The sequence below is a fragment of the Emiliania huxleyi genome (assembly GCF_000372725.1).
Source record: "Emiliania huxleyi CCMP1516 unplaced genomic scaffold EMIHUscaffold_4, whole genome shotgun sequence".
NCBI lineage: Eukaryota > Haptophyta > Isochrysidales > Noelaerhabdaceae > Emiliania > Emiliania huxleyi.
The window spans coordinates 1,067,005-1,085,820 of record NW_005198966.1 but is presented as its reverse complement, the minus strand read 5'-3'; the positions used below and the strand labels follow the sequence as shown (position 1 = coordinate 1,085,820).

At 67.6% G+C, this 18,816-nt stretch overlaps 8 protein-coding genes across 8 annotated transcripts; 5 read left to right on the top strand and 3 right to left on the bottom strand.

The window, feature by feature from the left end:
* EMIHUDRAFT_196288 (hypothetical protein) lies at positions 1 to 531 on the bottom strand (the record flags this gene model as incomplete). The annotated part of the gene is made up of 3 exons (XM_005770550.1): positions 1 to 54; positions 127 to 456; positions 526 to 531. 3 exons carry the CDS (start codon positions 529 to 531, stop codon positions 1 to 3), a joined length of 390 nt encoding a protein of 129 aa, XP_005770607.1.
* A 1,199-nt stretch (positions 532 to 1,730) lies between these two features.
* EMIHUDRAFT_196287 (hypothetical protein) lies at positions 1,731 to 3,111 on the bottom strand (the record flags this gene model as incomplete). The annotated part of the gene is made up of 3 exons (XM_005770549.1): positions 1,731 to 2,185; positions 2,489 to 2,714; positions 2,788 to 3,111. The coding sequence occupies 3 exons, from the start codon at positions 3,109 to 3,111 to the stop codon at positions 1,731 to 1,733; spliced, it is 1,005 nt and encodes a 334-aa protein (XP_005770606.1).
* A 329-nt stretch (positions 3,112 to 3,440) lies between these two features.
* Positions 3,441 to 3,794, top strand: EMIHUDRAFT_196286 (hypothetical protein; the record flags this gene model as incomplete). The annotated part of the gene is made up of 2 exons (XM_005770548.1): positions 3,441 to 3,611; positions 3,753 to 3,794. 2 exons carry the CDS (start codon positions 3,441 to 3,443, stop codon positions 3,792 to 3,794), a joined length of 213 nt encoding a protein of 70 aa, XP_005770605.1.
* Positions 3,795 to 4,968: 1,174 nt separating this feature from the next.
* EMIHUDRAFT_447970 (hypothetical protein) lies at positions 4,969 to 7,465 on the top strand. The gene is made up of 7 exons (XM_005770547.1): positions 4,969 to 5,670; positions 5,821 to 5,870; positions 5,936 to 6,156; positions 6,240 to 6,306; positions 6,383 to 6,424; positions 6,800 to 6,890; positions 6,950 to 7,465. The coding sequence occupies exons 1-7, from the start codon at positions 5,088 to 5,090 to the stop codon at positions 7,378 to 7,380; spliced, it is 1,485 nt and encodes a 494-aa protein (XP_005770604.1). The 5' UTR covers positions 4,969 to 5,087; the 3' UTR covers positions 7,381 to 7,465.
* Positions 7,466 to 7,747: 282 nt separating this feature from the next.
* EMIHUDRAFT_196284 (putative fatty acid desaturase) lies at positions 7,748 to 9,330 on the top strand (the record flags this gene model as incomplete). Its single annotated transcript, XM_005770546.1, has 3 exons — positions 7,748 to 7,882; positions 7,957 to 8,017; positions 8,111 to 9,330. The coding sequence occupies 3 exons, from the start codon at positions 7,748 to 7,750 to the stop codon at positions 9,328 to 9,330; spliced, it is 1,416 nt and encodes a 471-aa protein (XP_005770603.1).
* A 321-nt stretch (positions 9,331 to 9,651) lies between these two features.
* Positions 9,652 to 11,617, bottom strand: EMIHUDRAFT_461359 (hypothetical protein; the record flags this gene model as incomplete). Its single annotated transcript, XM_005770545.1, has 2 exons — positions 9,652 to 10,477; positions 10,550 to 11,617. 2 exons carry the CDS (start codon positions 11,615 to 11,617, stop codon positions 9,734 to 9,736), a joined length of 1,812 nt encoding a protein of 603 aa, XP_005770602.1. The 3' UTR covers positions 9,652 to 9,733.
* Positions 11,618 to 12,586: 969 nt separating this feature from the next.
* On the top strand, positions 12,587 to 13,092 carry EMIHUDRAFT_196282 (hypothetical protein; the record flags this gene model as incomplete). The annotated part of the gene is made up of 2 exons (XM_005770544.1): positions 12,587 to 12,653; positions 12,716 to 13,092. The coding sequence occupies 2 exons, from the start codon at positions 12,587 to 12,589 to the stop codon at positions 13,090 to 13,092; spliced, it is 444 nt and encodes a 147-aa protein (XP_005770601.1).
* Positions 13,093 to 15,794: 2,702 nt separating this feature from the next.
* On the top strand, positions 15,795 to 18,449 carry EMIHUDRAFT_461358 (hypothetical protein). The gene is made up of 4 exons (XM_005770543.1): positions 15,795 to 16,259; positions 17,775 to 17,921; positions 18,003 to 18,085; positions 18,158 to 18,449. Exons 1-4 carry the CDS (start codon positions 15,841 to 15,843, stop codon positions 18,349 to 18,351), a joined length of 843 nt encoding a protein of 280 aa, XP_005770600.1. The 5' UTR covers positions 15,795 to 15,840; the 3' UTR covers positions 18,352 to 18,449.
* The last annotated feature ends 367 nt before the right edge of the window (positions 18,450 to 18,816 follow it).

Here is an 18,816-nt window from a genome sequence, read left to right as displayed (position 1 = left end):
TCACGCCTCACATTCACTCCATTCGGTCAGCGACGACGCGCACGAGCGAATCGTCTGCACTAGTGCCGGCTCAGGGCAGTCCGTGGCCGCCGCGGCGGCGGCCGCCGCCAACCGTTCCCGAAGCACATCGCACGTGCTTTCGGACCCTTGCCGCTCGCCGGGGCGGCAAGCAAGGAGGATCACGTTCTGCTCGTGCCCCGCGACTCGCAACACGTAGACGCGGCCGACTGCGGCGCGCAGCTTGGCTGCGAAGCGCGCGCACTCGGCTCGCGCTCTGTCCGATCCGTTCCACAAGTTGGCGAGAGCGAAGCCGCCGGGCCGTAGGACGCGGGAGAGGCCCTCGAGGAACGGCTCGCGCTGCAGGTGGGCCGGGACGTCGCCGCGCCCATCGTAAGCGTCGAGCAACGCAAGGTCAAAGGCAGCACGCCCCCAAGCGTCCGCCTCTGCGGCGTCCGCCTCGCAGACGCAGAGAGGGCGAGGACCTGTGCTCGGTACGAGTATGAACACTCACTCCTCAGCATCGACGAGCATCGCGGAGGGGGGGGGGGGGGGGTCGCCGTTGCGGTGGCGAGGCGGCGGGTCGAACCCTGCACCTCCGGCGCGGCGCGAGAGCCGCTCGAAGCGGACGCCGTGTGCACTGGCCGCGGCGGCGAGGACAGCGGCGTCGTACTCGAACGCCGTCACGGCGCAGCCGAGTGCGTGCAGCGCCGCGGCACAGCTGCCCGCGCCGAGGCCGACGACGAGGGCGTGAGGCGGCGGCGGCGGCGAGGCGCCGAAGCGAGCGGTGAGCGCGGCGGCGGCGGCCACCTGGCCAGGGTGGCGGAGGGAGTTGGCAGTCGCGTGGGCGGTGGCGGGGGAGAGGCAAGGAGGAGAGGGAGAAGGCGCGCCATGGTGCGCTGGTAGTCGAAGCCGACGGCGAGAGGGACGAGGGCGGGAGGGCTCTCCCCCCGCCCCTCCTCCGTCCCCTCTTGCCGCTCGTGGAACGTCATGCCCTGCTCGACACGCCCCACCCAAAGGACGCGCCACGGCCCGTGCTCGACGACGCGGACCTGCGCCCGGCCGAGGGGGAGGGGGGGGGAGGGGAAGAGGGGGAGGGGAGGGGCGGGTCCTCAAGACGCGACGCGGACATGCTCTGCGGCGGCGGCACGCCCCGCGCGCACCGTGGCTTTCGGCTCGGCTGCGCTCGGCGCCTCAAAGACGACTCGGGGGGGCGCCCGCCGCAACTGTCCGCGTACACGCCGCGAGGCGGTGAGGGCTTGGAGAAGGGCCGGAGGCACGCTGAGGCGGTGGAGAGGGGTGGATGGGCGCCCCTTGCCATTAAACCCGCCCCACGGAAGGGGAGAGGCGGACTTTGGTAAAGGGGCGGTGTGCTCTGCCCCTCCGAACTATGGGGGCCAGCCGGCGAGTCGAGGCTGCCCGCAATGGGCGGAGGGAGCTTGGGCGGCGCGACTCGGGCCCCTCCCCTCTCCCCCTCTCCCCCTCTGCAGACGCCTGCGCATAGTACCCGTCCTCGGCGCGGAGGTTCAGCTGGGCGGCGTACCACGGCGGCAGGCGAGCCTGCGACGCGGAGAGGCGGGCGGAGAGGTGGGCGGAGCGGTGGGCGGAGCGGTGGGCGGAGCGGTGAGGTGGGCGGAGAGGCGGGGCGGGCAGGGCAGTGCAGGCGCGGAGGGGGCAGCGCACGCCTCTGGCAGCTCCGGCAGGTGGCGGTACGAGACGAGCAGCTCGTCTGCTCACGGCGGGGTGGGCGGGGTGGGCGGAGGCGGCGGCGGGAGGGCGCGGGTGCCGGCGACGACCTCACCGCCCACCGCCACGCAGCGTCCCGGCAGCACCCGCACGCACGCCACCGCCCCCGCGACCGGGTGTGAGTACGGCTCGAGGGCGCAGTTTGCCCTCCAGCCAGCGTGGTTGGCGAGCCAGCCGAGGCCCGAGCGCGGGACGGCGCCCGGAGAGGCGGGCGAGGAGGCGGCGCCCCCCTCCCCAACCCACTCCGGGTGCAGCCACCCCTCCCCGTCCTCGAGCCAGACGGCCCAGTCCGCAGCCTCCTCTCCCGCAGGCTCGCAGCCGCACCCCTCGCGCCGCACGCCGGCGAGGAAGGCGGCAACTTCACCCCCGCGCAGGCACGCCCTCGCGAAGAGGCCCAGGCCGCCGCCCACCACGCCCGACGGCCCGCCCTCCACGCGCGACGCTTCGAAGGCATCGGTCGCCGCGACTTGAACCTCGCTCCCGCCGCTCCCGCCGCCGCCGCCGCCGCCGCCGCCGCCGCCGCCGCCGCCGCCGCCGCTCCCACCGCCGCCGGCGGCGGCGCCGGCGGCGCGCGGGTACGGCCTGGGCAGCAGGCGCATGCACACGTCGGCTCCGGGCGGCGGCGGCGCGCCACCCGTCCGAGCGGTGGCCGCCGCGGCGAGCAGCGACGGGAGGGCGGGGTGCACGGCTGCGGCTGGGAGCTCGCCGAGGTCCGGAGGCGGCTGAGGCGGAGGCGAGGCGGCACCTCGCCCGCGTCCTGGCTCGAGGTGCGCCCAGGAGAGCCGGCGCGGCTCGCCCTCGGCCCACTCGCCCACCAGCGCCCCGCCCGAGCGGCACGGGTACAGGTGCGCGCACCGCCGGCCTTGCAGCCGCTCGCCGCGCCAGCAGCCGACGAGGGCGCCGCCGTCGCTGCCAATCTGCACGCCAAAGCCGGCACGCTCGCCGTCGACGCACGAGCCGACAAAGCGCACCTTGGAGGCGTGAACACCGACCGCCTCAGTCGTGCTTCACCGCGGATCCTGGCACCGCCGCGGCGCGGCACACAGTCCCATCAGCGTGTCGCTCGGTGACGGAACCCTGGAGCAGCCCGCCGCTCCACGTGCCGTGCACGGTGCCGCCGCCCGGCTCGGAGAAGACGCCGCGCCCACACGGCTCGTCGTCGCGCCAGCGCACGCGCAGGGAGCTCTCGCAGCCCTCGGCCGCCCCGTCCTCCTCGTCCGAGCTCGCCTCGTCCACGAAGAGCGTGCCCAGCCCGCTCCGCTCGCCGCGCACCATCCGCCCCTCGAAGCGAGCCCGCTTCGAGAGGCGGAGCGTGCCGCGGCCGTGTGGACGGCCTCTGGCGTCGCGGCAGCCGGTCCAGTCGCCCATCCGCGTGGCCTTGCCGTTTCGAGAAGAAAGTCGTTCGAAATGTTCTTGTCTTACCGGCTCGTGCAGCTGTGGAACAGGCCACGCCCATAGGGCGCCGAGCGCGCCAGAAACGACCCCGTATTTCTCGATACTGAGCCCTCCTCTCGACCCGCTCTTGATGTCCATCCGGTCCGCGCCGTCCAGCTGGGCGACGCCGTCGCGTACGAGCCGGCCTCGACGCGCTCGCGGCTGCCGCGGCGGCCTCGGAGGCGCGCTCGGCGAGCGGCCGCGCTCGGCGGTGCTCCTGCTGCTGCCGTGCCGCCGAGCGGCGTCGAGGCTCCAGAGAGGCGATGCCAGTGACCGGCCGCGTCGGAGGCCTCGCTCCGGTCAAGTTCCTCGCGCTCTCTCCACCTCTCTCGCCGCAGTTGCGTAGGCGACAAAATGAGCTCGCTCGCGAAAATCACAAACAGTTGGAGTGGGAAGGGGTGCTGGGCCCGAGCCTGCTTGACACTGCGGACACGGTCCGTCTGCGTCATTCCCCCCAGGCTGATTCGCCGTCTCGTACTTCCTCGCGCTTTTTCTCACCCTTGCCCAGAAGCTTCCCACGCCAAAATGCGGCGCGATGCAGTCCTGCTCGTGGAGGTTTGTGCGTTGCCGAACAGAATCCAGTGCGGTGCAGTGTGGCAGCTTGCGAGGAGCGGTGACGGGTCGTTTGCCCGTGGAGCCAGTTTGCCAAACCGGGAGGGGCAGAGCGCGGGGCCGCTCGCACTGTCACACCTCGCACGTCCCGCCCTGGACACATCACTCGTGGATAGTGCGCAGCCGCCGCCGTGTGCGCCAATTCGTCGAGAGTGCGCAATGACCGGACGCTCGGGAAAGGTTTATGTAAGTACATTTGAAAATGGCCGAGTTCGTCTCAGTTATCGCCTCTCAGTTATATCGTGAGTCTTTGTCTCTGACGTCCGACGACATGTCACATGAAAGTCATGAACATGACAGGCGGCCGGTCTCGGGGTCTGAGACTCGCTGCTGACCGCCGACATTCCGCTCTCTGAGTCGTGAGTGTGCGCCCTGGAGGCCGGCCTCCCGAGTCGCCGGCGCCCAGTACGTCAAGCTCCCAGCTCATAGACTCAGAGAGGGACGTGGTGGGCGCAGAAGCGGGCGAGTGATGTCCGTTGCGAAAGCCCGAGGGCGGCTCGGCAGCCCCGGGTCGGCTGGCGAATAGCCTGCCGTGCCGTCAAAGAGCAGAACGCGTAAGCAGCGGCCGAGATGCGCTGTCCTCGGCCAGCGCGGGTCCTTCGTCGCGGCGTCGCGGTCTCCTGGTCGAGGAGACCGGCGCAAAGGGCGTGGCTCACTCGCGCGGCAGATTAGCGCGAGCTTCGGCCGAGCACAATGCGATTCGCCCCACCACCCATCCGAACGAGATTGAGTTCGGTCCGCGGGCACGTCGAGGGCGAATCACGCCACGCGGCGGTGGCGGCTCGGGCAACATACACACGTCCTCGAAATAGTAGCGCGCCGGAAGACCGAGGCAAAACTCCGCGCGCCCGAGACGACCTGCGCGGCGGGGACGGCTCTCTCGACTCCGCGTGCACGAGTGGGGGCCTCGGAAGCGGCGAGATGCGGCGCCGAGAGAGGAGACATGTGCCGCTCTCGCGCCTGAGCGCCAAGCGCAGGCGTCGCGAGCCGGTGGCGGAGCCGCCGAGCGTCGCGAACGGTCCACCGCTCGCGCACGCGTGCAGCCGGTCCAGGGCGGCTAGGCAGAAAGAAGAATGGCGCGAATTGAGGCCGTACGCGCCCAGCGCGAGCCTTGTTCCAGAGCGGCTGGCTGTCGCACGAGCCGGTGCCAGCCACGCCGAGTTTGTGTTTTCCCGGAAACTTTCGCCGGCGGTGAGTCGACGGTGCGGCTTGAGCTGGTGTGCCGCCGCGCGAGCGACGCTTCCCGGTTCCCAAGAACAGGTACTACGCTGATCTTAGCCAGAGCTCCAACAAAACCAATGGTTGCGCTGCTCGTCGCCACGCTCGGTGTCGCGCCTGCTGGCGTCGCCCGCCGCGCCCTCGGTGGCAAGCCCAGCGCAGCGGTGTGGAACGAGGAGATCAAGGCTGCGTGGACGCAGGCCTACGCGTCGGCCCAGGGCGTGCCCGCCAACTACGACATCGACGAGATCGAGGGTCGAATCCCCTCGGCGCTTCGCGGCACCGTATTTCGCAACGGCCCCGGCAACTTTGAGCGCGGCGGCCAGCGTTACGAGCACGTGCTGGACGGCGACGGGCTGCTCTGCAGGTGGAGCCTAGATGGCGCCACGGGCCGCGCCCGCTTCGCGTCCCGCTTCGTCCGCACGCCCGAGTACGCAGCCGAGGAGGCGGCGGACACGGTGCTGCACCGCAACACCTTTGGCACACAGCCGGCGAGCGGGCCGCTCGGCGAGCTGGAGAACGCCTTTGACCTGGTCCTCAAGAACCCGGCAAACACAAACGTGCAGAGCTGGGGCGGGAAGCTCCTCGCGCTGTGGGAGGCGGCGCTGCCCTGCCGCATCGACCCGGACACGCTCGAGTACGTCGGGCGCGAGACCTTCGACGGCCTGCCTCGCGACTGCGCCCCATCACGAGCGGGAGCGTGCCCTGAGCCTTCTCGGAGCGTGCCCTCTAGGCCTGCTCCCCTCTAGGCCTGCTCCCTTCTCGGAATCTTCTCGGAGCCTTCTTGGAGCCTTCTTGGAGCGTGCCCTCTAGGCCTGCTCCCCGACGGCGCCCTCACCGTGGCGAGCGGCATCGGGCCGGAGGTGCGTGGACGCGAGCAAGAACCTTCTTGGAGCCTTCTTGGAGCCTTCTTGGGGCCTCCCGTCAGGTGGACGCGAGCCTCGGCCTCGGCGTCGCCTTCACGGCCCATCCGCGCGAAGACAGGAAGCGAGGCCGCGTGGTCGGCTGGTCGTGGGCGGCGCCACTCGTCGGCTCGTCCCTCTCCGTCACCGTCCACGAGTGGGATGCGGCCAGCGGCGCTCTGCTCGCCTCGACGCCCACGGCGCTGCCCTCCGCCATCGCGCCGCACGACTTCGCGCTCACCGACTCGTGGCACGCAGACTCTGCAGCCTCCCGCCAGGAGAGCGAGGGAGGGCGCCTCTCCCTCTCCACGCCGCCCCCGCGGGAGGTAGGTACATCTTCGCGCTCAACGCGATGCAGCTCAACCTCTTCCCGTACGTGCTCGGCCTCACCGGCCCGGTCGGCGCGCTGCGAACCACCGGAGAGGGTGGGCCGCCCCGTGCGCAGCCCTCGCCTCCTCCCAGACGCGTCGTAGCGACGGGGCGTCGATGTGCCGGCAGGCGCAGTCCTCGTGCTCGTCCCTCGGCCGGGCGGCGCTGCGGCGGGGCGCGAGCCGCTCACGGTGCCGGCCGGGGCTAACTCTAACCCAAACCTACTTGCCGTACTTTGCCAACCCTCACCCTCACCCTCACCCTAACCCTCCCTCACCCTCACCCTCACCCTCACCCTCACCCTCACCCTCACCCTCACCCTAAACATGAACCCTCAGGTGCGGACCGAGGACCCGTACTTTGCCATTCACCACGCGGTGGCGTGCGAGGAGCCGCGGGGCGGCGGCGGCGGCAGCGACGGCGAGACGATCCGCCTCTACACGGCGGCCTGGCCGGTGGTTGGCGCGGGCCCTTTCCTCGGTGACTGGGGCGGCGACGTGCCTCTGTACGACGACGGCAAGATCAACCCGACGCTGCTGCTCGAGACGACGCTGCGCCTGCGCGAGGGCGGCGCTTCGCTCGAGCGCAGCTACGTCGCTGGCGGCGCTGGCAGTCCGCCACCACGCCGACTCTCGTTCGACGACGCTCTTCACAGCTGTGCGTGTGAGCAGGCGCGTGCATCGACCACCCGCACGTCGACCCTCGCTTCGAGGGGGACGGGCGCGTGAGGTACATCTTCATGTCGTGGTGCAACGCCGAGGGGGAGAGCGGCTCGCCGCCGGTCGGCTACTGCCGCTTCGACCGCCTCACCGGCAAGACGCAGGTCTGGAGGGCGCCGCCGCGCACGTTCTGCGAGGAGGTCGTCGTCATCCCGAGGCCGGCGGAGGCTGGAAGGGCGTCGGCCGGCGGCGAGGAGGCGGACGTGGCGGACGTGTGGCTTGCGGGCATGATGTATAGCGCCGACGTGGGCCGCTCCTGCCTCGCCATCCTCGACGGCGACGACCTCGAGAGTGGCCCGGTCTGCAGGCTCTGGCTCAGGCAGGCGGTGCCGCACGGGCTCCACGGCTGCTTCGTCGAGGAGCTCTACGGGATGGCAACATGACTCGCAGCCTGTTCGCTGTTCCCTTTCTCTCTCTGTGTAGTTCTCGTCGACAAAGTTGTGTTTAACCACGATGCGAGGATGACGCAAGTCCACACACACCAAACGACTTGGGAGAGATAGCTGCACGGATACTTTTTTCAAAATGGGAAGGAGATTCCCCCACGCCGTGGCCCACGCCGCGCATAGCCACGACCGGAGCTTGTGAGTTGTGATGTTGTGTGCAGCTTCGCCACGCCTGGAGCTGGGTTGCTCCGCTCCCTCCCAAACTGAAAAACATGAAACTTTCGCACGCCGAAATTCATTCGCGGCGGCGCTGCGATTGCACTAGATTCGAGGGACGGACGCATCTCTGCGAGACATCATGGCCATGTCCTCCGCTTGGACCAATTCGACAGCGCCGGGCCCGGACGCGGATGAGTCGTCCATGGCAAACATGTTTGTGCTCGTTGCTGCGATGTCCGGGCTCGTGTACACGGCCGCCGTCGACAAATCGGAGGGGGACGTCCCCGCCTTCCTCACCGGGATAATCTACTGCGCAGAGAGTTTGAGGTGGCGTCGATGTGGCTCAGTGGCAAGGCCGTGCCAGCCACACTTGCGATGAAGCAGGGCCACACCGTGGCCACGCCGATCTGGAATGGTGAGCCTATTATGTTCGGCACCAGCGTCACTCCGCTCACTTGTCCACTCGTACTTGTCCCTGCCCCTCACACGAGGCCACTGCCCCGCCCAGGAATGCGGCTGTACTTTTACGTCGCTGCAATCATCCTGGTCGCGCCCTCTCTCTACCTCATCTCGTATCTTTCTGGGTTCGCGCTCGCGGTCGCTGCCATCACGGGAGCCCTGGCGGTCAAGTCGGGTCTTAGCATCATCAGGGCGGACTTCGAGCTCGCAAAGGCGCGCCCCTCTCGGGAGGTCGACGTGTTTGCGCGGACTCTCAATACGGGCCAAAAGTTCTTTCTGGTGGTGATCATCCCCGCCTGGTTTGCGAGCTCCGCGGGCGGATTGGCGAGCGCGACCACCTGCCCGAATCTGCTGCTGACGATGGCCGCCTGGCTCCTCGTCGCATTCTTCAAAGTGGGCATCTGCATGAGCACGCTCCTCCACCGCTACGCCGCACATGCCGCCTTCAAGGTCGGGCCGGTGACCAACTTGGTCCTCGGAGTCCTCTCTTGCCTCGCCTATCAAGGCGGGCCTCTCTGGTGGGCTTCCAAGCATCGGGCCCATCACAAGTTTTGTGACACAACCAGCCGCGACCCGCACTCGCCAAAACTGGTAGGAATCGCCAACGCGTTTCTCTTTTTTCTCGCTGGTGACAGTCCGGACAGCACCCGCTCCATGCTCGGAGTCGACGAGGAGTTTGTGCCGAGGCACATGGACACCCCCGCGATGCGCGTCATCGACTCGCTCAACTTTGTGTTCCCGCTGATCGAGTTCTACGTGGCCACCCGCCTCTTCGGCCCGCCCGGCCTCTTGGTGGCATGGACCTCTTCGTGGATATGCTGCATCAGCACGCTGTGGTTCAACATCCGAAACCACCCGGACGGAGAGGCCGAGGCCAAGAAGCTCCGCCCAGAGCCAGAGCATCTGAAGTTCCGACGGATGTCAGACCGGAGCAAGGATTGCGACTCGACAGATGAGGCGGTCGACATTGGAGGCGCGCTTCTCTTTGTCTTTCTTGATGTGTGCGGGAGCATCTTCGTACCCCTCATCGGCGAGGGCACTCACGACCACCACCACTCGCATCCGGAGCTCGCGCAGCGGCCCGGCCTCGACTTCCCGCAGTACTTTGTCTATGGCCTGGAGATGCTTGGCCTCGCAAGGAGTGTGCGCACGTTGGACAAGCTAAGCGCCTCTTCCGACTCATTCCGTTCCTCTTCCTCCTCACAGCGATCCTCTAGCTCCGAGCGACCCTCCATGTCCGATACCAAGGCCTCCTCGAAGTCGGACTAAAGACTCTCGTTCAAGAGCACTTCGCCCGCACTGCGAAAGAGATGAATCAACGGCAATTTTGCCTGTACTGCGAAAGCGATTGGGCCTCGCCTGCACTGCGAAAGGAGAGAAAAGTGACATGCCGCCCACGCGTGTAAACAACGTACACTCGTGTCTCGTGCCGCAGAGGTGCCCGTGTGACTAGTCGTGTGAGGAGACAGTGTGCGCCCCCCCCCCCTTTCCCGTCTCAATTGCTCAAACAAAGTGTAAGTCACAGAGTTTGTGAAAAAGTGTATAGTCGTGAATATTTTAGTGCTCAGTGGCCAGTGGCCGCACAATACTGGCATGTGCGCATAATAAACAACGCAAAAGAAGCGATGCAGGGGGGAGTATATCACAATCGACCGCACACACCTCTCTCGTCTCACCAACCCTCCTCCTTCTCTGCTCGGCCGCGCCGGCGACTCGGCCTCTCTACGCCCCTCTGCTCGGCCTCGCCCCTCAGGTCCCGCACCTCCTGCGTGCTCCCGCGTGCGTCGCGAGCGAGGAGCGCCTTCGCAAAGGGAAGCTGGGCGCCGATGGCGAGGGCGGTCACGTTCGCTGCGCGCTGCGTCGCGCCGCTGCCGCGCAGTGCGAAGCCGACCCGCGAGAGGTACGCCTTCGCGTCGGGCGCGAAGTCGAAGAGGACGACGGCGTCGAGCGCGCGGTCGGCGCCACTCGCCTCGGCAAGCCCTCCTCTGCTCAGGTCGAGGCCGCGCGCAGACCGGCCCGTGGCGAGGAGGACGCGCGCCGGCGCCGCGCCGGTCCGCTCCGCAGCGGCAGTCTCCCACCAGTTGGGCGCCGGCTTGCGGAACGCCTTGAGCGCCGCGGCGCGCGCCTTTGGTGTCTGCGAGCCGTGGAAGAGGAGCACGGTCGGGTGCGCCTCCTCTCCCCTCCCCTCGGGTCCCCTCCCCTCGGGCGGGGACCGCAGGGCGCGCTCGAGGCGCTCGCACGAGGCGGCGGTGCTGCACAAGACGAGGGCGTGCCTCGAGCGGGCGAGCGCGCCGCGCAGCTCCGACAGCTTCGCGTCGAAGATGGAGGTGTCGCTCGCCACGGCGGACGAGCAGTCGACCAGCGTCACCGTGACGCCGGCGCGAGTCCGGTGGAGCCCCTTGCTGATCGAGGCGACCTGGACTCGTCACGAACTCACGGTTAGTCATGGGCGATTGGGTGTGAGCCGCCCCCTGCCGGTCGAGGCGACCAGGCTTGCGCCGAGGTCGCTGCGGATCTGCTCCTCGACGCCGTCGGGCAGCGCCGAAGTAAGCATCACCTTTGAGCAGCCGCCCTCGAGCTCGGCGAGGAGGCTGCCCCACAAGGCCAGCGGGAGCTCCTGCAGCAGCTCGTTGCGCGAGTCGTGCCACCGGGCCTGCGTCTCGTGCACCAGCCAGGAGGGAGCGCGCCCCTGGTAGAGGGAGCACGCCTCGTCGACGGCGACCGCGCGCAGCGAACGCACGTCGAAGGAGGGCGCCATAGGCTCGCGCGGGTGCAGGTGCGCGTACACCCGGCCCATCGTGCCGACGAGCAGGTCGAGGCCGCCCGCCAGCCTCTCGCACTGCGTGCGCCACGAGTGGCCTCCCGTCGCGACCGAGGCGCGGATGGAGCGGCGGGCGACCTCGCGAGCGAGGTCGAGGATCTGCTGGGCGAGGTCGTTGGTCGGCACGATGATCAGGGCGCGCACCTCCCCCGGGCCCGTCCTCCCGAACTCCTCCTCCCAATCCCACAGCTTTTGCACCAGCGGGGCGACTAGAGCGAGCGTCTTGCCCGCGCCGTGGTCGTCGGCCAGCAGGACGTTCTCGCCCGCGGCAATCGGAGCAAAGGAGTTTGACTGCGCGACAGAGGGCCGATCGTAGCCAAGCCGCGCCAGGTTGTCGACGAGACGTTCCGACGCGCCGAGCGCGGCCCACTCGCGCATCCGCATGTTGTGCGGGTGGAAGTGCTCGTGGATGTGGCCGGCCGCCGTGGCCGTCCATCGCGCGCGGCGCTGGCGCGGCTCCGGCTGCGACTCGTGCTGGCCCTCGAGCCACGCGTCCAGCTCAGACCAGCCCTCCTTCTCCTGCTCACCCTCGAGCCACGCGTCCAGCTCAGACCAGCTCAGCTCCTGCTCCTGCTCCTCGACTGTATCCCGAGGTGTGAGCGAGCTGTGTACTGAGGAGGGATTCGCGGTGCTCTTTGTCACAGCGCGCAGAGGCGTGGTGTGCGGCCTCCTCAGAGAATGGAGTCCGCCGGCGTGTAGGCAGAGCGCGCCCACCCACACGCTGCCGAAGGCCATTAACTCGGCCCGCTTGCTGAGAATTCTCACGCCGCTATGAAGACACGCATAAAGTTTTCTTTTGAGCGAGCCTTCGATGTAGGAAACGGAAACAAACAAAGCAAGGCGGACATGGCATATCGCTCTCGGTCCCACAGACATCCCGCACACCCGCCGCCCCCGCGCGCGCCCCGCCGCGGCCGGGAGAAAGGGGAGTGACACTTTGGGATTGAAAGCCGAGTATCTCGCACTCCATGTGCTGAGGGAGGGTGTAGAGGATGTAGAGTGTAGAGCGCTGTAGAGCTGTAGAGATGTAGAGCGCTCTGGAGCGCTGTAGAGCTGTAGAGCTCTACATCAGGCGCGTGACGATGCGCCTGCGTTGTATAGAGCGATGTAGAGGCTCTCTACAACGTGAAATCTCTACAACAAACTCTACAGCAACGAGGAGACGCCCCAAAGTCACGCAAGCCGAGGGCCGATAAGGGGGTGCCGAGAGGCCCGCGAAGCCCTCAAAGCACAAAGCTCAAAGGCACAAAGGCCTACCAGATCGGGCACCTCAGCCTACTGCGGTTTCGGCACGGGCGCGAGAGCACTTGGAGCACTTAAAGTGCAGTCGGCAGCCTCACATCCAGGGCCGGGGAGCTAAGAAGCGCACCCAGCGGGCCGGATGATCGGGATCGGGTTACGGGCAAGAGAGCCCTAGCCCTGGGGGGTGCGCGTTCGCAGGGAAAGGGCCATAAAGTAAACACGGTTCTCCGAGGGTTGGTTCCGTGTACCGGGTCTCCCCTTAACTGCAGAACGCCCCCTCTACTCGGAGCTAACGATCACACAACACTGTACTCCACGCACGTACCCAGATACGCCTCATGTGCGCCCGCCCGACTCCGGTCCCCGAGTCCCTTCTTCCTCCCGCCGGGGCGGGCCCTCGGCTCGTCCCGGTCCCTTGCTCGCCTTCCGGGCGTTACCAGACTGCCTCTGCGGTCGTTTCTGATGTCTCTTCCTCGGCTGTGGCCTCGACTCCGCTTCACCCTCGACTGGTACCGCCGCCTCCGAAAGCGTAGACGGCCCGGCGAGAGGCAAGTGTCACAACGGACCCTCGACGCGGTGCGCGAGGCGCAGGGATCGGGGTCGAGCCGTGGAACACGGCCGAGCACGACAAGGCCGTTCACAATCCAGCGCCCGAAGACGGGACGACGAACTCGATGGAGAGCGAGCCGCCGGAGAGCGAGACGTGCGACGACGAGGGGGACGACGAGAGAGACAAGAGCGCCTCGGCGGACGACGAGATGGCATTTATCGACGATGCGTTCTTCGAGCTTCCCGACGTGGCAACGGAGGAAGAGGCGGAGGGCGGGGGGAGCCAGAGTCAGTACAGCCAGCAGAGCCTGGAGGCCGAGAGCGAGGGGAGCCAGAACAGCCAGGGCAGCCGTAACACTGCGAGAAGCGACGAGGACGTCACAACCGCCGCGCGGCACAACAGTTCATGGACCGACTGAGGTTCGAGCTGCTTCTCGGACACCGCGGGGGTCTAACCAGGGACCCCCCCACCGGCCAAGCCGGCGGCGACGACGGCACGGGGAGCGACGACGAAGAGATGCCCGACCGCAAAACAGAGCCAGGACCGAGCGAGCGGCTATCCGAAGAGGGGCCTCCAGAATGACGATAGCCAAACAAATGACGACTTTACAGTGATGGACGTAGAGGAAGAGCAGCCAGAGGAAGAGGCACCCCGGCCGCCGAGGAGAGAGCGGTTCGAGCATGAACGTAGCGATTCGATGAGCCAGGGAGAGGGGACGAGCCAGCAGCATGATGAGGACGAGAGGTCGGTGCCGAAAGCCCAGCGACAGCACCAACGCAAGCGGAGGCAGGAATCGCCCCGGAAGCCACCCGTCAAGTTCAGACGCTAACCGAGAGAATGGTGACATGAAAAGGGGGGACTCCGAACGGCCGAGCATGCCCTCGCATGCCGGACAACTAGGTAGGTCACAGACCTCCCCCCTCCCGACGAACGTGTGTCGTGGATGATAACGTGTTCATTCATAACGCTGCTTGTAACCACGAACGGTGCGAGGACGCAAGTCCACACCAAACTCGGCCATTCCAACGGCCAGGCCGCTCGCTTAAGGCTGATTGGCTAGACGAGCGGCCTACCTCCAATGGGGCAGTCCGGGAACGCGTGGAACCTGCCCGCCTCGGTGGGAGGTGGTTTGGCGCCGACGGACCGGCCTCTCCACCACCCTCGCCCAGGGATCTACAATGCTGTCTTAACCCCTAAACGGCTGTACCGAAACGGGGTGCCCGCGGAAGGGCGATATCACGGCGGCCTAACTGTGCCTCCGTGCGCTCGCCACATACCCCCTGCTGCCCGAGGGTCGTGTTAGCACTTTATTGGGCACATACAGAGGCGGTGGGAAGCCACCACGTTCCCTTTAAATTTTCCGCCACAGAGCTCCGGAGCGCGCTCTGCACGAGCTCCTGGAGGACGCGGTTTCGTCTTTCGATCCCAGACGGTCGTCGCACGTCGGCGCCCCATTGAGGTCCGCCGTCATAGGTGTAGCACGCTACTAGACACACTGCCTCCAAGTTGAGCGGTGGAAAATTGTGACGAAGCCACGCACCGAAGCGCCGTCCCCGTCCCTCTGGCAATCTGCCACCGACAGCAACACACGCCTTTGATCACCGGCTGCTTGCGCTCCGCATACTCTCCAGAAGCTGTTGGTTGTGTGGCTGGTGCTACTTCTATCAGCCTTCCTCATGCACAATGTTACCGTTGAGCTACGAGGCTGCAACCCGTCGTCATTTGAGTTTGCTGCCAGCCACACACAGCGCGTTCCTGATGCACGAATGGGGTTGGACAGGTGTGAACAACACCTCGTGGGGGCGGCACCGCAGGCGTCCATTGAGGGGTCCAGGTGATAGCCCTGGGCGGGCAATCCATACGCCTAGTTGGACTTCAGATCGCCCGATCGCGTCCCGGTGAACTGACGTCGGATTTGTGACGCCGCCGCACCGCGCCGCGGCCGGGGGCCCTCCGGAGGCTGAGGATGGCCGTGGCGGACCGAGACGAGCTCTGGGAGGTAAAGTGTCAGCGTATATATTGTAGAGGCTGACCATGTGCACAATATCTCTCACTCTAGCTAAGCCAGGGGAGGCTATTCTGGGCGTCCACACGGCTTGCACAGGTGACCCTCGCGACAAAGCGAGCGCGTCCAGCAGAGCGACTGAAGAATGGAGGACAGAGTCACAAATCCCGCTTGTTGTGCATGTTTTGAGGTCGGACAGTGCTGCTGTCTTCTCCACGCAGCAGCCGACGCCACCAGGCCTCGGTAGCTGAGCAGCAGGAGCCTCCTCGCTGCTGGCAGAGTTGCGCCTCTGTTTGCCGCCGCTAAGAGATCGTTGTTGCGGGAATCCAGGGAATCTAAAGGAATCTAGAATCTGTGGGTCCGAGATTCGATCTGGGACCTGAGCCGCTCGGGACCAGCTGCACATGACCCGGGGCCACTGCCATGTCGCAGACGACTGCTGGATCGGTCGTCGGGCAGACACGGCCGAGCGGGCCGCAGCAGAACGATCAACGATGCCGCCGTGGCCAAGGCGGCGCGTGCTGCGATCGCCGATGACGAGAACCTCGACGACGCCGGCAAGCAGGCGCGCTGCGGCGCGCCGCCGGCAGAGTCCCGCTCCAGCGGCTCCCGCTCTCTGGGCTCGCCGCGAACCACACGGTGCACCGATGCGCATATCGAGGAGGGCTCGGTCGTCTCACTGCCTGCTCACTGCAGCAGCGGATCGACCACGGGCGCGTCCCGACCGCGGCGCAATATGGGCCCTCGGCGAGGCAGGTGCGGATCCCGGAGAAGTGGCATCTCCGCATCAACGACACCCGCTTCTTCCTCCTCGACGCAAACTCGGATCTGGCCAGGCTGAGGCACACAACGTACAACGTGCTCGACGTCCAGAGTGGCACCTCGATCGCCGACCTCAAGGGAGGGATGGGAGGACGCTTGCGGCGGTCCTATCCCCAGCTCGCAGTGCCAACTCTTATTCACTGTGTGCCGGTGTGTGTGCCAGTCCGCGCCAGTCTGCGCCCTGTTTTTGTGTGAAGAAGTCACGTCAAACAATTAATCGTGGAGACCAAAGGCAACAAAGAATGAAAGGTGCGACCTGATTTCTTCTTTGATGTGTCGCCCCGGGCGCAGGCGCGCGGTGAACCTATGTGGTGAGTGCACCGATATAGTCCTCCTGCGATGCTCCCGCTGACTCTCCTAGCCTTGGCCTACTCGCTGGCGGGCCCTCGTCGGTACGACGGGCGCGGGCGGCGAGGTCTCAGTCGGCAGGCCCTCGTCTTGTGCGCACCTCGGCCTCTGACGCCACGGCAGCTCAATGGCCGCATCGCAAACGCATCGACGGTGGACGGCATTCTGCAGCTGCACGCTGCGCACGGTGACGCGCTCGATGACATCAACCTCTCCACGTGCTGGTCGAGGCTTGGCCGGATCGCCAAGAACGCCGACCGGCGGCGGCTGCTGCAGGACCCCGCGCTCCTCGCGCCGCTGGCCAGGCAGACGGCGGCGGCGCTCGACGACTGGGGTCCCTGGGGCGTCTCTGCGACGGCGCACGCTGCCGCCAAGCTCAGACTCGAGGGCGGACCCTACGAGGCGCTCTGGTCCAAACTCGGCACCGCCGCGGCCGCCAGTGCCCGCGACTTCAACTGCCAGGGCCTTGCCAACACGGCGTGGGCGTTCGCGACGGCGGGGCGGCCGGAGCCGGCGCTCTTTGACCGCCTCGCCGCCGCCTCCGAGCCGAGGCTGTCCGACTTCCCCTCCTTTGCGCTCGGGCAGCTGCTCTGGGCCTTTGCTGCGGCGGGCGCCGAGGCGGCCTCGCTCTTTGACGCGAGTGCGGCGGAGCTGTCTGCCGGGCGGCTGAAGGAGCTCTCCCCGCAGGGCGTCTCGATGGTGGCGTGGGCGTTTGCGACGGCCGGGCGGCCTGCGCCGGCCCTCTTCGAGGCGATCGCCGACGAGGCGGCGCCGCGGCTCGCCGAGTTTGCGCCGCAGGGCCTCGCCAACCTGGCGTGGGCCTTTGCAACTTCGGGAGCGAGAGGGAGCGCGCAGCGGCGCCTGTTTGCCGCTCTCGCCGCCGAGTCGCCGTCGCGCCTCGCGACCTTCAAGACGCGCGAGCTCGCCAACCTCGCTTGGGCGTGCGCAAAGATAGGCCTCGCGCCGCGCGCGCTCTTCGAGGCGCTCGGCGAGGAGGTCGCGCGGCGCGCGTCCGCGTTCAGCGTGCCCGACATGTCGATGACGGCGTGGGCCTTCGCCTCCGCCGGCCACGCGGCGCCCGCGATGTTTGACGCGCTGGCCGAGGCGGCGACGCCCCGCGCGCGCGAGTGCTCGGGTCAGGCCATCGCCAACCTCGCTTGGGCGTACGCGACCGCGCGGCACGCGTCGCCCTCGCTCTACTCTGCCCTCGCGTCCATGGCCGCCTCCCGCGCGCGCGACCTGTCTCCGCAGGCCGTCTCCAACATCGCGTGGTCCTTCGCCACCGCGAGCCACCCCCTGGCAGAGACGCACCTCCTCCTCGACGCGCTCGGCGCCGCGGCGCAGAGGCGGCTGGGCCGCTTCAAGCCGCAGGAACTCGCCAACCTATGCTGGGCGTTTGCGCGTGTGCGGCTGCCGTCGCCGTCCCTCCTGGACGCGCTCGCCGAGGAGGCGGCGCGGCGGCTGGATGCCTTTAGTGGACAGGGCGTCGCCACCCTCGCGTGGTCGTACGCGACGCTGCAGCACGCGCAGCCCGACCTCTTCGACGCGATCGCGGCCGAGGCGGCGCCGCGGCTGCGCCGCTTTTCGCCACAAGCCATCTCGACCATCGCGTGGGCGTTTGCGACGGCCGGGCGGCCTGCGCCGGCCCTCTTCGAGGCGATCGCCGACGAGGCGGCGCCGCGGCTCGCCGAGTTTGCGCCGCAGGGCCTCGCCAACCTCGCGTGGGCCTTTGCGACGGTCGGCGAGCCCTCGCGCTCCACCAGCGGAGGGGAGGCGGAGCTGTTTGGTCTCGAGTTTGGGCGTCGGTGTGATGCCGCCGCGGACCTCTTCCGGCGCGAGGAGCTGACGCAGCTCCACGTGTGGTGCTTGTGGCATTCGCTCGAGTGCGGCCAAACAGAGGGCATGCCGAGCGAGGGCTTGCGCAGGCGGTGCCACGCCGAGTTCACGGCGCAGCAGGGCCGCCCCTCGCGCCTGCAGAGGCACGTCGGCGCCGCGCTCTTCCGCCTCGTCGGCTCTCGCCCGCGCGAGGAGGTGACCATCCCCGAGGGGTACAGCCTCGACTACCTCGTCGAGTGGCGCCGCGCCGCACCGCCGCACACGACCCTGACGGCGCACCACGTCGCAGTGACGCGTCCACGGCACGCACGCTGTAGGCGGGGCGCTCGCGTGGCGGTCGAGGTGGACGGGCCATCGCACTACGCGGCCGCGAGCGCGACGGCGAGTGCGGCGCAGCACCGTGCGCTGCTCTGTGTGCGCGGTGTTTGCGCGCCCCCAGTCTCTCGCCCTCACGCTCCGCCTCCACGAGTAGGCGCGCCCTCGAGCGCGACGCTGCTCAAGCGGCGGCAGCTGCGCAGCTTTGGGTGGAGGCTGGTGTCGATCCCGTACTTTGAGTGGGACCAGCTGCACGCCGCGAAGGGCTCAACGGCGGAGCTGCAGAGGCGGTACCTCGCAGCCGCGCTCGACGAGGCGGTCGCAGAGACAGTTGTGGCCGGTGTTTCTTGATATGTACGAATGTACGCGCGCGTGAAGTCGAGTCGTGTGTGAGATGGGCTATTAGCCTGTGGTAGTACGTTTGATGGCAAGGCATACGTGGTATTGTTCGACGCGACCAACGCTAGTACCTACGCGCACGGCTCTAGTTGAGTCTCTTGTGAAAGAATGTACGGCACTATCTCGCCACAGAGATACGACACACACGACCGAGAGGCGAGAGAAAGCCCGGCGGCCGGCGGTGCGCCGTCGCCGGCGGTGCCGGTGCGCCCCACAGCTGCACAATAAATACATAAAAAGGACACCTCTACCAGGAGATGCAAACATGCATGTACCGACTCAAGTATCTCGTGTCGTCACTCTCCGCCACTCGTGCGTTGCTCTCTATACGGCGTGCGTTGCTCTCTATCGGTCTATCGACATGTGCCACGGCGAGTGCCCTCCCCCATCTCTTCCACTCCTCCTCTCGTCAATTAA

Coding starts and splice junctions, on each gene's coding strand:
- EMIHUDRAFT_447970 (XM_005770547.1), top strand. CDS start 5,088: ATGGTTGCGCTGCTCGTCGCCACGCTCGGTGTCGCGCCTGCTGGCGTC. Junction 5,671..5,820: donor CGGGCGCGAGACCTTCGACG/GCCTGCCTCGCG, acceptor CGTGCCCTCTAG/GCCTGCTCCCCGACGGCGCC. Junction 6,157..6,239: donor GACTTCGCGCTCACCGACTC/GTGGCACGCAGA, acceptor CGCGGGAGGTAG/GTACATCTTCGCGCTCAACG.
- EMIHUDRAFT_461358 (XM_005770543.1), top strand. CDS start 15,841: ATGCTCCCGCTGACTCTCCTAGCCTTGGCCTACTCGCTGGCGGGCCCT. Junction 17,922..18,002: donor AGCCTCGACTACCTCGTCGA/GTGGCGCCGCGC, acceptor CGCACGCTGTAG/GCGGGGCGCTCGCGTGGCGG. Junction 18,086..18,157: donor GGCGAGTGCGGCGCAGCACC/GTGCGCTGCTCT, acceptor CTCCACGAGTAG/GCGCGCCCTCGAGCGCGACG.